The sequence below is a fragment of the Equus caballus genome, chromosome 3 (genome assembly GCF_041296265.1).
Source record: "Equus caballus isolate H_3958 breed thoroughbred chromosome 3, TB-T2T, whole genome shotgun sequence".
Lineage (NCBI taxonomy): Eukaryota > Metazoa > Chordata > Mammalia > Perissodactyla > Equidae > Equus > Equus caballus.
In genome coordinates this window covers 21,941,840-21,959,239 of record NC_091686.1, presented here as the reverse complement: position 1 = coordinate 21,959,239, position 17,400 = coordinate 21,941,840, and the positions used below count along the sequence as shown (strand labels likewise).

Here is a 17,400-nt window from a genome sequence, read left to right as displayed (position 1 = left end):
GGGCTAGGAAGGCAGTCTGAAGTGAGATTATTAATTGTTTTTAATCTTATTAAGGAATGGGGTACCTCTCCCTTAGTAATGTGTCCACCGCTCAGTTTAAGAAATAAGCGATGGCCAACATAAAGTCTGTCGTGTACCTCTCTGATGGTATCCCTTCTTTTCTACGGAGAGCTAATCCTCTTCTGAATTTGAGTTTATCATTCCCATGCATTTCTTCATTAAAAAAAAAATAGAGAGAGAAATATCCTCTAAGCAAGACATGCATTGTTTTGCATGATTGAAGTATCGTTTTAATTTTTTTGCAACTTGCTTTTTTGCCCGCCATTGTGTTAGTGAGGTCCACCCATGTGATAAAAGTAGGTCTAGTCAGTTACTAGAGGATAAAATCCCTCAGGCTTGGGGACTGAATGTGGGGAATGAGAGAGGAATTTAGCATTACTCTGACATTTTTAAAGGACACTGATGCTCTTAATTGGAGAGAAAAAGTGGATTTGCAGGGCAGGCAAATAATTCTGTTTGGAGCATGGTTAATTTGAGACACCTGCAGGTATCAGATACAGCTGGGGAGGAGTTGGAAATAGCATCTGGGGCTCAGAAGCAGGAAGGAGACTGAGAAAGAGATCTAGAATACAGGGGAGAGTTGAAGCATTGAGAGGATGCGATAATCCAGGGAGGAAGGCATAATGAGTTCTGGGGACAGATTGGTTCCCCGGGGGCAGAGGAGGAGGAGCAAGCAGCTGATTAGAGACAAGATCCCTTCGTGGATAAATGTGAGTCAGTGAGGTGGCTGGACTCCCAGTGTTCTGATATAATCTGCTCTTTGCAAAATTAGATATTAGTAGTTAGAACAACCCAAATTACCCCAAAGTGCCAAGATCCTCTTTGTCTGTTGTTCCTTCTCTTTGTGAAGCCACGGCATCCTGTTCAGCATCAGTGAGGATAACAATGTGAGGAAGACCACCTGGATGGGAAGATCATAGGAGAAACCAATGAGCAGATATTGCAGGATTCAAGAAGGTGACATCGTCACGTAAAGGTGAAGGTGGATATGATTAATAAATTTCAATTATTTGGCCCTATGTTATATGGAACACTGAGAAGTAATTTCATAATTATTTTTGCATAATCATGGGGACTTAGTTAATATAATGTTAATATTTGTATTTTTGCCTGTGGTCTTTAATCTGCTGGCTAGGAAAGCTTAAACTATTAAATGATTTGTGATGATTTGTATAAATTCTTCAATAACACCTGTCTTTGGAAGACCTTTGATGAACTAGACTGGAGAAGCTACACTTTAAAAGTCCCAAGGATTAAATCTCAGTTTTGCTGAAAGAAGACATGGAATCTTAGAATTGAGTAAGACCTTAAATATCTGTTGAGGGAAACAAGTCTCCCCAACTCCTTCAGTTTCCATGCAGGAGAGGAAAGCGCTCCAGGCCTCAGGAGAATAAAGGACAAGGGCGGTATTTCCAGCCTGTTGCCCCACATGCCTATTGTGAGGTGGCAATTCTGGGTGTGTCTGCTCAACAGACCTAAAGTCGCCCTCTAGAGGATTGTCCCAAGGACTAGACTTGGGGAAAAGTAGTAGAAAGTACATCTGACCATGGGTCCAACTGAATTCTCCACTGAAGCGATCCCAATAGCTAAGCTAATATGTTGGTTTCTATCTCTTCTGTTCCTTTTTTATACTTTCCCCCCAACTTTTTTGAACTGAATATATGATTATAAAAGTTAAAAAAGGGGAAAAATTAGAGATTAAAAAAATCCCTTGAAATTTGGAATATATCCTTTAATGATTTTTATCGTACTTCATATACAGGGCTAGTTTACCATATCATTATGTTTTCTACAACGTTTTTAATGGTACTCCGTATTCCCTTACATGGATATGGCCGTCTCATAGTACATTAAGCAATGTCCTAATTCTGGACATTTAAGTTGCTGCCAATTTATTATTATTATTATAAGCCACCTTGAATTTTCTCAGGTTAGATTCTGAGAACTGAAAGTTATTTAGCAAAGGGATGCAGAATTTGAAGGCTTTTACCATTTATTACCAGATTTTTCTCACCCAGCACTGAGTGTTCATTTTCCCTGGCATCACTGTGTATTATCATGTTTTTCTTTGCCATTTTTTTTTTTCCTGAGGAAGATTTGTCCTGAGCTAATATCTGTGCCAATCTTTCTCTATTTTGTGGGTCGCTGCCACAGCATGGACACCAATGAGTGGTGTAGGTCTGCGTTCAGGAACCGAACCAGGGCTGCCAAAGCGGAGCACACCAAACTTAACCACTAGGCCATGGGGCCGGTCCTCTTTGCCACTTTTAAAAGCAAAAGTGGAATCTTATTGTTCTAATTTATTTGACCAGTGGAGATAAACTTTTTGCAAATTTTTTAGCTATTATGATCACAAAGGTTTTTTTGCTTTTAAAAAATATTTACATTTTAATTACACACAGTAAAAATCACTCTTTTTGGTGTATAATTCTATGAGTTTGACAAATGCACAGAGTTAGGTATTTTGATTATGGTGATGGATATACAACAGTTTGATCGTCCAAAAAATTCTCTCAGGTGCTGGCTCCACGGCCAAGTGGTTAAGTTGGCATGCTCTGCTTTGGCAGCCTGGGGTTCACTGGTTCGGATCCTGGGCGCGGACCTGCACACCACTCATCAGGCCATGCTGTGGCAGCATCCCACACAGAAGAACCAGAATGACCTACAACTAGGATATCCAACCACGTGCTGGGGCTTTGGGGAGAAAAAAAAAAGCAGAAGATGAGCAACAGATGTTAGCTCAGGGCCAATCTTCCTCACCAAAAAGCACAAAAAAAATTAATTCCCTCAGGCTGCCCCTTTTTGGTCAACCCTTTCTCCTATCTCAATCTCTGGCAAACACTGATGTGTTCTTCATCAGTATAGTTTCTGCCTTTTCCAGAATGTCATATAAATGGAATCATATAGTATTCCTTTTGAGATTTCCTTCTTTCACTTACGATAATATATTTGAGATTCATCCATATAGTTACATGTATCAGTGGTTTGTTCTTTTTCATTGCTGCACAGTCTTCCACTATACCGACATACCACAGTTTATCCCTTCACCAGTTGATGGGCATTTGGGTTGTTTCCTGCTTTTGGCAATTAAGAATAAAGCTGCTATGGGGCTGGCCCCGTGGCCGAGTGGTTAAGTTCGCACGCTCTGCTGCAGGCGGCCCAGTGTTTCGTTGGTTCGAATCCTGGGCGCGGACATGGCACTGCTCATCAGACCACGCTGAGGCAGCGTCCCACATGCCACAACTAGAAGAACCCACAACGAAGAATACACAACTATGTACCGGGGGGCTTTGGGGAGAAAAAGGAAAAAATAAAATCTTAAAAAAAAAAAAAAAGAATAAAGCTGCTATAAATAGGCACACAACAATTTTGTGTGACAGAGGTTTCTATTTCTTTTGGTAAATACTAGGAGTGGGATTACTAAATTATATGGTAACTGTACGTTTAACTCTGTAAGAAACTGGCAAACGGTTCTTTAAAGTGGGTATAGCATTTTTACATCTCTCCCACCACTGCATGAGAGCTCCCAGGTGCTCTGTATCCTCACCAGCACTTGGGATTATTAATATTTTGTAAGTCATGCTAGTAGATGCATAGTGGTATTTCATTGTGGTTTTAATTTGCATTTCCCTAATGAGTAATGATGAGCATTTTTCATGTGCTTGTTTGCCATCTGTATCTCTTCTTTGGTGAAATGTCTTCTCAAACCTTTTGCCCATTTACAAAATTGGATCGTTTTCTTACTATTGAGTTTCGAGGTTCTTTGCATATTCTGAATACAAGTCCTTTGTCAGATATGTGATTTGCAAATTTTTTTTCCAGTGTGTGGATTGCCTTTTCAGTCCCTTGAGTATCCTTCACAGAGCAAAAGTGTTTAATTTTGATGAAGTCCAATTTATCAATTTTTTCTTTTATGGATTGTGCTTGTGATGTTGTATACGAGAACTCCTTGCCTAACCTAAGGTTACAAAGATTTTCTCCTACGTTTTCTTCCAAAACCTTTACATTTTGATATATTAACCATTTTGAGTTATTTTTGTCTGACATTTTATTATTAAAATTTTTAAACATACATAAAAATTGGAAGATACAAAAGTTAATAATGCACATATTTGCTTTGCTTTTTTTCTGAACCACTTGAAAATAATAGACATCATGACATTTCACACCTAAATAAAAGTAGTCCTCACTTTGCATGGTAGAGTGGGATCATAAAAACGACCTTACAGGCTGAAACTGTGCAAAGTGACCTTAATAACCAGTGGGAAAAATTACGATTGTTCTGTGACATTTAAAGATTCTTGTCAAACCATTAAAATCTCTTATTGTCAGTTATGCAGGTATAAGCAAATTTTAAAAAGTAGTAAAACTAAGATGTATTTAGTCCACTATAACTTAAAATGTTAGAAACACTGAGAATTGAAGTGTTTTATTTCTTTGTAAAAAACTTATCAAGAACAGTGTGCACAGGGCTCACCTCCCTCTTCCTGTACAGCTCGCGACACAGAGAGAGCATCTTCTCTACGCCTTTGGTGAACTGTCATACTCTTTTCTAAGTGTGGATTGGCTTCCAGCATTTTATCCTTTATCACAGCTTTCAATGCTGTGAAATATCCGAGTTCCTTTAAAGTAAGTTTTTTGCCAGCGCCACTTCCTCTGAGACGTATCATCCTTTTCGTCACAACCAGTTTCTCCATCTATGCTGATAAATTTGACTAAGTTCACGGGGCTACATATCTAGAGACTCTTGACCTCAGGCAGCGTCAACGTCCCCACAGCCAGTGGCTTCTTCTGTAACTCTACATTCTATTTAAATTTCACTTCCAGGGTCATCACTTTCTGTTTCTTTGTTGCATTTTCATCTTTGTTGGCCAATTCCCTCTCTCAATTATCCATTTTTTGGTAAAATATCACAGAGTTTGTGACTGGGAGACGAGGAAATAACACAACTACACACTTTGCTGTCTGTCATGAACTGGGTAACAGGTGACAAATCACCCACAGACTTTAAAAGAAGTGACATGACTGGTGACTGACCACCTGTTATTTATGAGGCGATCTGTGGGCTGAAGAGCGAGCCGTAGTTTGTACTTTATGCAGTCACTCACAGTTAATATTCCACGGTAAGTGGGATCTGAACTGTGTTGCTGGGAAACCGGTAATATTTAACTAAACCATGGTAACTGAAATTCATGCGCACTGAGACACGGCAAAGCAAGGGCTGCCTGTTCAAGTACATATCACCAAAAAGTCCAAACATTTTCATATCATTATCACACTTAAGGAAATTATCAATAATTTCCTAGTATAATATTCTATCCATATTAAAAATGTCTCATTTATTCAAAAGGCCTACAACAGTCCACCTCCATTAACTTTTTTTAAAAAGCTATTGACTTCTCAAAGAAACTAGATTTATTATTCATATAATAATCTACTCCAAGGGGGATCCACGGAGCAGCAGCATCAGCATCGCCTGAGAACTTGTCAGGATGCAGAATCCTGGGCCCCAGCCCAGAACTGCCATCCTCCGTCTCAGTGTGTGTCCTTTTAAATTCGTGCCTGGAACTAGCTGAGGCCTTTTAGTAGATAAATTTAATATTTCTCTGCAATGGTGGAGGTTTTGATTGATTAATTACTACCACTCCTATTAACTGCATGTTAGTTACCCTGGATCTACTGCCTAGGTCTCTATTTCATTATGTCTTCAATATTTTTATTTATGTTTTATGTTTTGCATTATTTTGGTTTACTTGATCTTCCTGGTCATGAATTTGGGTCTCAATAATGACCTCTCCTTCAACTCAATTTCTGATTTTCATAAATCGCATTTTCCATCTCCTGAAAGCCTTTGTCTGTGTGTCTGCTATAATGACTCTCCTCCAGAGCTCTTGTTAGTCTTTGGTCTGTCTCCTCCAGCAGTTCTTTTTAATTAAGCTCTACCCAACTCCTTGTACTTGGTCCCTCTTCGAGGACCAGTGGGTCTCAAACAGGGCGGAACACCCGTGGAGCTTTAAAACCTGTTGGACCTTGGCGCCCACCTCCGGAGACGACGATCTCACTGGTCTGGAGTGAGGCCTGGGCATCAAGAATTCCAAGAGCTCCTCATATCTGCTTGTGGGAGCCGAGGCCCACCTTCTGGGGTTTTAAAGCAGGGACAATCCTATCACCAAAATCCAGAATGTTGGAAACTCTACAGGACAAACAACTTGGTTTCTTCAACAAATATATTGTGAGGAAAATAGCAAGAATAGAGAGAGAAAGAGGGAAAAGAAGGGGGAGCATATAGATTAACTATTAAAAATACATAAGAGACATAGCAGCTAATTGTAACACATGGACCTTATTTAGATCTTGATTTGAACAAAACTATAAAATAAACATGAGATAACTGGGAAAATCTAATACCGATTGGATTTTTTAAAAATTGTAAAATATACATGAAAAACTTACTATTTTAACCTTTTTAAAGTGTATAGTTCAGTAGTGTTAAGTACATTCATATTAAGAGATGATTAATTTAGATGTGATAATGGTTTTATACTTATGTTTTAACAGTCTTAATCTTTTAAAAATATACAGACTGAGGGGCTGGCCCATTGGCGCAGTGGTTAAGTTCATGTGCTCCACTTTGGCAGGCCGGAGTTTGCAGGTTTGGATCCCGGGCGTGGACGTACGCATTGCTTGTCAAGCCACGCTGTGGCAGGCGTCCCATATATAAAGTAGAGGAAGATGGGCATGGATGTTAGCTCAAGGCCAATCTTCCTCAGCAAAAAGAGGAGGATTGGCAGTGGATGTTAGCTCAGGGCTAATCTTCCTCAAAAAAAAAAAAAAAAAAAAATATATATATATATATATATACACACAGACTGAAATATTTATGGACAAATGATATGATTTTTTTTCCCCAAATAGATGAAACATGATTGGCCATGAATTGGTAATTGTTGAACTGGGTAACAGAACTTTAGGATTCATTATTTTCTACACTTTTGTGTGACATTTTCCTTAATTAAGTTTTTAAAAAGTGTTATGTTGCTTTTTTTCCACAGTAGTTTGCTACCATTGGTTTTTTCACTTGTCCCTCTTAACTGCCCCATCCTTTTCTGCTAATACTTCTACTAGTCCATCAGTTCTTGTTAGTTTTTTCTGTGACTACTCCACACATATTCCTAACAAATTTCACGCTGCTATTTCTGGTTTTTTTTTTGGTTTTATTTTTGTCAAATTGTCAGAGCCATTGGCCACCTTGGATTGACACCCACGGAGCTCAGTTTCCCAAACTTCCTGAAACTATAATGGTTCCTCCCGTGCCCGTGTGGCCGTTTCTCACGTACCTTTACTGGCTGGCTGATGAAGATGTTCTGAAGCACTGATAATATCATTGAAATAACCCAGCTGGTGGCTTGGTCTTTGTTCAGTTCCAGGCTATAAAGTGCAGTAAAAAAGGCTGCGGCCAGGCTCGTGACACCCAGAAAGAGCCAGCAGATAGAAGTCAACCATCGGGGCAGGCCAGTGGAGATGGACTTCTTCCCTTCCGCTGGGCTCAGGATGGGGAAACTGGTTGTCTCCCTTAAGAAGAGAAATTGAAGGAATAATCCCATAGCCAACAGTTGAAGGGAGGTTCAGGAAGCTTACAGGTGATAATGGAGGCCCGGTGCAGTGCCTTACCTGGATGACCCTTGCTCTGCGGGAAGGAGATGTGTTTCCAAGAGTTCCTGGAGTTTCTGCAGCTGGCTGGCTACATCCAGGAGGTCACAAGGCTGGTCAAGCTGGGTGGGACCCAGTGTGCTTAAGTGACATTGCAGCCTCTGAAGAACTCGGAGCAAGTAATAGCGGAAATGACGGTCATTTTCAGGGACCGCTGAAAATATATTCCAGGGTGAGACTTTAACAAGTGAAAGATTTCAATAAATAGTAATTACTGGTAGAGACTAGCAATTCATTAATTGATGATGAGGTTAAATTTCCCAGTCAATGGAAACTGGACTCAACATCTACAATATTATTGTCTTCTCTGAGCATGCTGGTGACTTTGTAACAATTTGTAAAATTCTAAGCTTTGCCCTTGAGACTTTTAAAACCTAATTGATCTTTTTCACCAGAATTGCAGTACATGTGACTTATACTAGGTAAGAGCCCAGGAGGCCCAAACTATATTCGAGAATCCATAAATTGCTTAATCTCAGCATTCCATAGAAGAAGAAAACTGACGAGTTTCAACTGCCTCCAACCAAGCAGACGGAATATGGGGGTCTGATACAGAGAACATTTTTGTGGGTTTTTCCTTAATCCTTTACTTTGTGTCACCAGATACATTGTCTGGAAAGCCATGAGAGCGATCAAAGCTATCAGCTCTACACTGGGAGCTTAAGGAAATTAAAACAAGCAGAAGGTTGTATCATGTCTGTTGGTTATGCTGAGAGGTAAGAATGAGCAAGAAAGTAAGAGACATGCAAGGGAGTGGGAGGCAGAGAAAAGACTAGTCACTAAAACCTACTGAACCTTACCATTTGCCCAGTAGGATCCTGCCTGCTGATGACAGCCTTGAGCCTCTAAGTGAGAATAAATGAGGCTGGATAAAAGTTTCACCAGCTTGTTAATGTTGTAAGAACACCACAAAGATGGTTCACACTCTGAGAGTAGGTAGGTGTTTCTCCTGAGCAGGAATCCCACAGTTTCCTTTAATTCCTGAATGTAGAAGCAAGATGAGAAAAGCCAGTGTGTTTCACATTAGCCCAGGACTGGCAGCAATTATAGATGGTAGCACGGCTGTTCCTTTACTCAGAGGGGCATGTGCTTAGTGTAAAGAACCTTAATTTTCCGTTTTCTCTCTACTTTTTCAGAAAGGAGTCACCTCACAGTAGCTTCAAAACTAGTTTTGTGAGAGAATATAGAATGAAAGAAGAAGGGAGAGTTTGATCAAACAGCCAAAACTAAAACTACTCCAGAGAAGTACGTTCTGTACTCACATTCAGCCCTCAGAATACTTCAAAATCAGGAGAAAAAACTAGAGGTGTGATGGATCGCAACTCAGGGGACAAGAATTAGGGAAAAGCTATCAAGGTTAACAGGACCCCAAGAGCCTTCCAGGAGATCCCTTCCATTGGTCTTTCCCACTAGATGGGGGAGGGGAGCATGCCACTTACCTGTAAAATTTGATACCAAGCTCACCTCAACTACCTTTGCAAGCGAAAGAGGCTCCAAAGAAGCATCTGAGAGGCAGGAGGCCTGGATGGGAGGAAAGGGAGGCAGAGGTTCCTGCGGTTGAATCAACGGGAAGAGCTGCCCAATGACAAGATTGATTGGGAAGAGGATGACAGCAGTTTGGAGGCTGATGAGCAGTTCGGACCAGGTCACAGCAAATGGACCCACTGAAAGAAAAGCCTTACATCAACCTGCATCCTCAACAATTAAAATCATCTCAAAGCCATTCTCCTCCCAGGTTTAAGTATTGGTTTAGCAATTGAACTATGATTATCTAAGGATAGAAGATTATCATGGCAGTAAAGATCCTGATGTGTTCCTAAGGCTGCTTCATTTATTGATGAATGAGAACAGCGAGAAAATTTGTTAGTGTTCTTATGTTAGGGCAGCAAAGGAAAAACAAAGGTGCACCATAATTCTGTTTCTAACCCTGAAAGTAAGGAGTGGAGTATAATAAAAGGATTACATAACACAAACACCACACGTCGGGGCTCATCCATACCTTGCTCATCTCTCTTGGCAGTGGTGCCATTTATCTTCCAGAACATAACGTTGATGACCATGTTGCAAAGAAGCAGGGTCATGCAGCAAGTGAGCCTCTGGACTCGTGTAAACTGGTTCCAGGGATGTCGAGTTGCAACTGAGAGCCATAGATAATCCTGGGTGAACTTTTCTACAATCATGGAGGAGAACAAGTGTCTAAAAAGATAAATTAGGACAGGAGAGACATGAGACTCCATTCCGAAAGTGCCTTGGACTAAGACGTGGTTTGCCTGGCAACAAGCTCCATAGCAACAACTCAGCCACTACTCAACACCTCTCTGAAGAAGCTTTCAAATGACATGATAATATGATTCTTTTTGTTCTTTTAGGATAAAAGATTTTTGTGGATAAGGGTAATTTATACTGTATGAGAACTTAAAATTATAAACTGTTGCTTTAGCTTTATAAGACTTTTGATAAATCTTTTACTCTTCAAAAGTCTACATTAGGCTTCCAATCAAGATAGTTTGGTAAATTTATACTTTGAGCATCTTCTCTCCTCCAGAAGGTACTATAAATAAGATATAAAAAGAAAGAACCAAAAATATTGGCTAGGCTTAAAAACAAAATAAACATCTCTGAGGAAGAGGAATGGAATGAGAAAACTAGGTGGTGAGTGGGAAAGAAGCCATAGGATTGCTGGGCTCCAGGTCTGGAAGAGGCAATACGTAAGTGGGAGTTTGCCTCTTGTAAGGTAACTGTGGCTACAAGTGTTTCATAGGCTGGGAAAAGAGAGAATAAAGCCAACTTCACTGCTTGAAGCCAGGGTTGAGGCTGGAGCTCATGAAAGGATACTACAGAACAAAAAACTGCCACAGGGCTACAAATTTATAGATAGGGAGTTGGGTGAAAAAGGACAGCCTATGACCAGGAGTTGAGCCAAGAGATCCACTGGCTCATGACAAGATCTGCAACGGCTCAAGTTTCATTAATTTCATTAAGGAATAGGAGGTCCAAAATGCTATCATACAACAAGTCCTAGTTCTAGACTAGAGATGTGAAGGGTTGGATGGAAACAGCAGCAAAACTACTAGTCAGGGTGGAGTTTTGAGTGTGGAGAGGGAAAGAGAGAGAGATTTAACAGTAAACACACTCAAAATGAACATGCAACCCAAAATCCCTAAACACATGAAGAAATCTAAGGGCAGCCAACACAATCAATAATTCAGTCCAGAAGAAATTAATTTTATGGGATAGTCTGACAAAGACTTTAAAATGTGTATTTTGGGTTGCTCAAAGATACAAGTAAAGGAATGATATTCACTTAAGAGAATAAAAATTATGAAAAACACAGAAATAAATTAGAACTCTTGAAACTGAAAAATATAGTCATCAAAACAACAAACTTAGGACATGGTTGAAGAGAAAATTAGTGAACTGAAATGTAGCACTAAAGAATTCACCCAGCATACACCACAGAAAAACACACCACAAGCAAAAAGAAAATAAATATGCAAGAGCAGTTTAAAAACATGGAGGATAGTTTGAGAAGCTCCAACATGCAGTAAGGGAATATCAGAGGAACAATATTTTCAGAAGTGACATCTGAGAAATTTTCAGAATTGAGACATGATTCTGCATATTAAAAGTACATTTTAGGGGCCAGCCCTGATGGCCTAGTGGTTAAAGTTTAGGGCACTCCACTTCAGCGGCCCAGGTTCGGTTCCTGGGCGTGGAACTACCCTACTTGTCTGTCAGTAGCCATGCTGTGGTGGCAGCTCACAGAGAAGAACTAGAAGGACTTACAGCTATCCATAACTATGTACTGGGGCTTTGTGAGGGGAAGAAAATGGAGGAAGATGTTGGCATACATGTTAGCATAGGGCAAATCTTCCCCTGCAACAACAAAAAAAGTACATTTTATTTTAGGTGTATTCTACCACAATAAAAAACTTTTTAAAAAATATACTCTGAGTATCAAAAAGGATAAAAAAGCAAATCGACAGTGAATAATTATGGTAAAATTCAGAACATCGAGGATAAAGAGAAAATATTAAAAAGAGAAAAGGCAGTATACCTTAAAAGAATAATAGCTAGATTGACAGAAGACTGACACAACAACAAAGGCAGTGTTGGAAAGCAATTCTCCATGAATACTTCGCATCTAGGCATTAATAAAAAATTCACTCCTGGACTATCTTTTCAGGTTTCTTTGTATAAGCAGACAGCCCTGGAAAGACAGAGCGCAGAGACAGAGACAGTGACAGTGACTGTCTTTGGAGCAAATTTATTTACATTTTCAGGTTGTAAAGATAGAGACATCCCACTCTGCAGAGACCTTCTAGGGTAATAAAGATAGAAATGCCTTGTTCCTACCCCTTTGAGAGATCTGCTTACATTCCAGGGTAATAAAGATAAGGTCTCAATCCACAGGGGAGGGTAAACAGGTTTTCCAGCAGCCCCTACATCAGATCAGAAGCTCTTCATCTAGGTTCTTTTTTGTAACACATCTCCACTATGTGTGCAAGAATCACGTCACCCTGGGGGAAATGGGATTCCGGGAACTGACACAAAGTATTACTCTGGCTGCTACTATTGCTATAAGTAGTAAATTGTCTAAATCCATTTGCGTCAGCAAAAAGGATGGTGTAAGGACCTCTAAAATTCTCTCTTCCATAAAAGCAATGATAAAAGTACTTTTAAAAAGTCAGAATCAAAAATTTTTCAGAATTCAAGTAAATATCCAAAGGTTTTTAGCAACCTGGGAGTGTCTGTTCAAGAAAAATGACTGAATAGCGGTAAGAACAGTGAGCTTTGCGGCATTTTAACTTGCCCTAGTCCCCACTCCCTTTCTCTGGCTCCACGGAAACCTTGAACACCAACAGCCTTCAATCACAGTGAAAACCAGCCGCCTGGCAGCCACTAGAGGGAGCAGAACAAGGCTGGAGCTCCTTCAAAGCCTCATTCCCAGAGAACTGTGATCATCTGACCTGTCTAGTAGTTCCCTGGAAAACACCACCTGGGAGGCTGTTCCTATTTGACCGGTGTGCTCACCCACTGCAAAACGCTTTTTCCCTGAGGGCACTGTCAAAAATATTCACAGGCAATTGCTTAACTTCACAGCTACCTGACATGGTGCACCAACAATAGGAGAACCAAAAAGCTGGAAAATGAGAAGTCCATAGGAGTTTTGAAAAACTCTGACATATTTCTGGGAATCTAGTAGCCACATGCATGCCCAGGGTTGTGTGCACACTCGGGAAATGTCTGAGGAGGCCCTAAGCGCTCGCTCCTGGATGACCTTGAAGCTCTCAGCAAACAGGAAATAAAGGCTAAGGCAGAGCTGTCAGTTGCCTTGCTGAGTGTTGAAGGCATGCCACAACGTGCACACAGAACCCCTCAGCAAAGACTGGGAGACCGACTGGGTCCGGACATTTAGGGAAATCTCTGTCCAGTCACTAGCTGGTCACTGAACTAACTGAGCAGAAACTTCAGTTGTTACACATGACACAGAATACAGACTTGACCGAATTAATTCAGAAAAGTCATTAAACAAACAGCAACAACAAACACTAAGAACAACAAATCCTGGGGTTGGGGAAGGGAATCTGATTTCCAGAGTTGCCACATTCTGTTATTTAAAATGTCCAGTTTTCAACACAAGATCACAAGACATGGGGAAAAAAGTATGCCCACCCCTGCAACAACTGACACACACAAAACCAGTCAATAAATTGTCCCTGAGGAAGCCAAGACACTGGATTTACTAGATGTTCAAAGAACTAGAGGAAACCATGTCTAAAGAACTAGAGGAAAGTAAATGAGAATGATGTCTTGCCAAATAGGAAATATCAATATAGATACAGAAATTATTTTTAAAAAGTCTGTAGTTGCAAAATACAGTAAGTGAAATGAAAAATTCACTAGAGAGGATCAACAGCAGATCTGAGCAGCCAGAAAAAAGAGTCAGCAAACCTGAAGATGAGTCAACTGAAATTATCCAGTCTGAGGGAGAGAAAGAAAAAAGAATGAAGAAAATGAACAGAGCCTGTGAGACCTATAGAACCCAACTGTTGCCCAACAATACCTAAAGGAAAAGAGCTCTTTCTTTGAGACTGGTATGAAGACCCGGTCACACTCGCAGTCGCCAAGGTCCATGGCCAGCCAACAATTGCACAGGAAATGCCATTTCCTTTTGCCTGCCACGTCACTGACAATTACCTGGTTTACGTACCTATATAAAATGAAGACAATGGTGTTAGGGAGGTAGGCGCAAATGAGCAGCTGTAATAAGAAGTAATCTCATAGAAACAACCTAAATGTCCATTGATGGATGAATGGATAAAGAAAATGTGGTAGATATACACGATGGAATATTATTCAGCCAAAAAAAGAATGAAATCTTGCCATTTTCAACAACACAGATGGATCTCGAGGGCATTACGCTAAGTGAAATAAGTCAGACAGCCAAAGACAAATACTGTATGATCTCATTATATGTGGTATCTAAAATAAATAATAATAAAAAAAGCTCATGGGTGCAGAGAACAGATCGGTGATTGCTAGAGACGGGGGGTGGGGGCTGGGAGAAACAGGTGAAGGGAGTAAAAAGGTACAAACTTCCAGTTATAAAATAACTAAATCATGGGATATAATGTACAGCGTGGTGACTATAGTTAATAATACTGTAATGCATATTTGAAAGTTGCTAAGAGAGTAGATCTTAAAAGTTCTCAAGAGAAAAAATTCTGTAACTATATGTGATGATGCTAACTAGATTTATTGTGATAATTTCACAATATATACAAATATCAAATAATTATGCTGTACATCTGAAACTAATATATGTCAATTATATCTTAATAAAAATTAATTAATTAAAAAAAAGTAATCTTGCAGTGTCAGTGAGTGTCCAAGTAAAAGGATGCTGTTTCTTTGTGAGGCAAGAACTAAAGAAAGACATGAGATTTGATCCCATTTCTCCCTTCCCAACCTCCAAGGGAGTTCACGTACTAAACACCACAGTGCAGACTTCTGTAACCCAGAACAGTTCCGTCTGGGAATATATGCTTTAAGTTTCCTCGTTCCACATGTGACAGTGCCCTGCCACCCCCTTAAGTATCCCATCTGCCTCTATCTTGCATAACCAGGGTCTGAGGGCATGTACATGGGAGGTGGAAGTGGTCTTCAACATTTATCCTAATGACTTCTTGTCCTATTGGGCTCTGTGGCTTCATCTTGACTTCACAGAGCCACAGGCCCTGAGATTTCGTCCATCTGTCTAATTCCTCCCTTATTCAACTGTGAGCGCACTTGTCCTCTAGGACACCTGTTCAACCTATTTGATTTCACCGCGCCACCAGCTGGCTCACCTCCTCCTTTGCCATAATGATGCTACTTCTTCAAGAGTCCATGTTTAACGTCACGGAACTATTCAAATCTCAGGTGAAAATCCTTGTTTAATGTTAGCTGAAAGTTATTTTCTGTGTGAGGAGAAGAGAGTCCTTTAAAGCTAAAATATTTCTGGGGACTCTCTTATTGAGGCGGTTTACAAAATCACAGATGACTAAGTCGCATTTGGTTTAAACTTAGCTAGTGCATCTCGTACTGTTAAAGCTTTCATTTCAGAGCAAAGTATAAAAAAAGAGAAAATAATCATTTTCCGATTGGTGAGAAACTAGTCATGGGCTTTTTATGCTTCCAGTGTAACTTTTATGCTCTTATCCTTTCATACGTGAAAAAAAAAGAATCTAATGTGATTGTACAAATTCGTGGTTAAAAATTTTGAAAATATGTAAAAGTATACTGAATAAAATTTTTAAATTCATAATCGTACTTAGCACCAGAGATAACTGTTGGTAATAATTCAGTATACATGGCTCTAGATTTTTTTCCTGTATGCAAACTTTTTTTTTAAAGATTGACACCTGAGTTAACAACGGTTGCCAATCTTCTTTTTTTTTCCTCCTTTTTCTCCCCAAAGCCCCCAGTACATAGTTGCATATTTTAGTAGTGGGTCATTCTAGTTGTGACATGTGAGATGCCATCTCAGCATGGCCTGATGAGCAGTGCCATGTCCGCACCCAGGATTTGAACTGGAGAAACCCTGGGCCACCGAAGCGGAGTGTGTGAACTTAACCTCCTGGCCACGGGGCCAGCCACAATGTACACAAACTTTTGAAAAAAATCAACTTTATTGTGGTATAATTTACATATGATAAAAGGCACCCATTTAAAATGTACAATTCACTGCATTTCGACAAATGTATACACTTGTGTAAGCACCACCATCATCAAGATATCACCCCAAAAAGCTTCCTTGTGCCCCTATCTAGTCAACCCCCCTCAGGCTCACCCCTGGCCCCAGGTGATGACTGATCTGTTTTCTGTCTCTATAGATTAGTTTGCCTTTTAAAGAATTTCATATAGTGGAGTTGTACAGTATGTATTCCTTTGTGTCTGGATTCTTTTGCTCCGCATAATGTTTTTTGAGATTCACCCACGTTGTGTGTACAGGTAGACTGTTCTTTTGGTTGGTGAGTAGTATTCCATTGAATAAATGTACTAACATTTGTTTATTCATTCACCCAGTGGACGTTTGTGTTGTTTCAAGTTTGGGGCTACTATTAGTAAAGCTGTTAGGAACATATGTATATAAGTCTTGGAACGGACATACGTTTTCACTATCTAGGAGTAGAATTTCTGGGTCATATGGTAAATGTATGTTTAATTTTACAAGAAACTGCCAAATGTTCTCCAACATGGCTGGACCATTTTCACTCCCACCAACAGTGTCTGAGAGCTCACATTGCTCCCCATCCTCACCCAAAATTGATTTTGTCAGACTTTTTACTTTTAGTCATTCTGCTGGGTGTTCAGTGCCCTCTCACTGTGGTTTTAGTTTGCATTTCCTGATGACTAATGATGTGGAGCATCTTTTCAAGTGCTTATTATACATTATTTGCCTTTCTAAATATAACTGGAATGATAGTGTACACACTGTCTTGTAGATACCTGAACAGAATGGATGCAGCTGGCGAATTATGATGCTCTCGTGGCCCAGCGCTTGGTGCATCCAGCCTAGCAGGGAAAGACTCGTCCTGCTAACAGTTTCAGGCAGGCTGCATAATCCTCTCAGGTGGGCATTATTCAGCAACTGGTTCATTTGAGTACCTGGCCTTAGATCTTTGATTTCATTCTCTTCTTTTTTCCTAACTCCAACAAACCAATAATCTTCATCCTTGATTAATTTTATCATCTACTCTCTCCACCCACCTCTCCTAATTCTCAGAGTGCTCCTGAAGGGAGATGCAGAATCATCTGGACCTAGCCCACGTCTGCTTCACATACTCATACTGACCATTTCTCTCTCTAACTCCCTAGACACATCCCACGATTCCATTTGTTCCCCTCTCCTTAAGCTCTTAATTTTGGCCCAAAGTATATTCAGTATATAGTTGTTTATTCAATTTACTCTTTAAAGATGTTTTTCATGTTTAGAGATACTTTAACTTATGGTATTTTGGGGCAATATTTCATTGTTGTTATTTGCTGTTCACAATCATGACAACATTCAAGGAAAATAAAAGCAAAAATAAAATATCTCTCATTCTACCATCCACAAAAATTCATATCTCTTTCCAGAGTTTC

At 39.9% G+C, this 17,400-nt stretch overlaps 1 protein-coding gene across 6 annotated transcripts in view; it reads right to left on the bottom strand.

The window, feature by feature from the left end:
• The window catches only part of PKD1L3 (polycystin 1 like 3, transient receptor potential channel interacting), a 73,727-nt gene that overhangs the window by 27,955 nt on the left and 28,372 nt on the right, over nucleotides 1–17,400 (bottom strand). For all 6 annotated transcript variants that reach the window (XR_011437381.1, XM_023637242.2, XM_023637240.2 and 3 more), the window contains 7 exons: nucleotides 13,838–13,984; nucleotides 9,770–9,966; nucleotides 9,235–9,434; nucleotides 8,571–8,751; nucleotides 7,732–7,924; nucleotides 7,398–7,632; nucleotides 862–961 (listed from right to left, as the gene is read on the bottom strand). Coding sequence is in view for 5 of the 6 variants with exons in the window: in XM_023637242.2 (XP_023493010.2) it covers nucleotides 862–961; nucleotides 7,398–7,632; nucleotides 7,732–7,924; nucleotides 8,571–8,751; nucleotides 9,235–9,434; nucleotides 9,770–9,966; nucleotides 13,838–13,984 (1,253 nt within the window). In the remaining variant the exon portion in view is untranslated. The remainder of the gene's footprint in view (nucleotides 1–861; nucleotides 962–7,397; nucleotides 7,633–7,731; nucleotides 7,925–8,570; nucleotides 8,752–9,234; nucleotides 9,435–9,769; nucleotides 9,967–13,837; nucleotides 13,985–17,400) is intronic.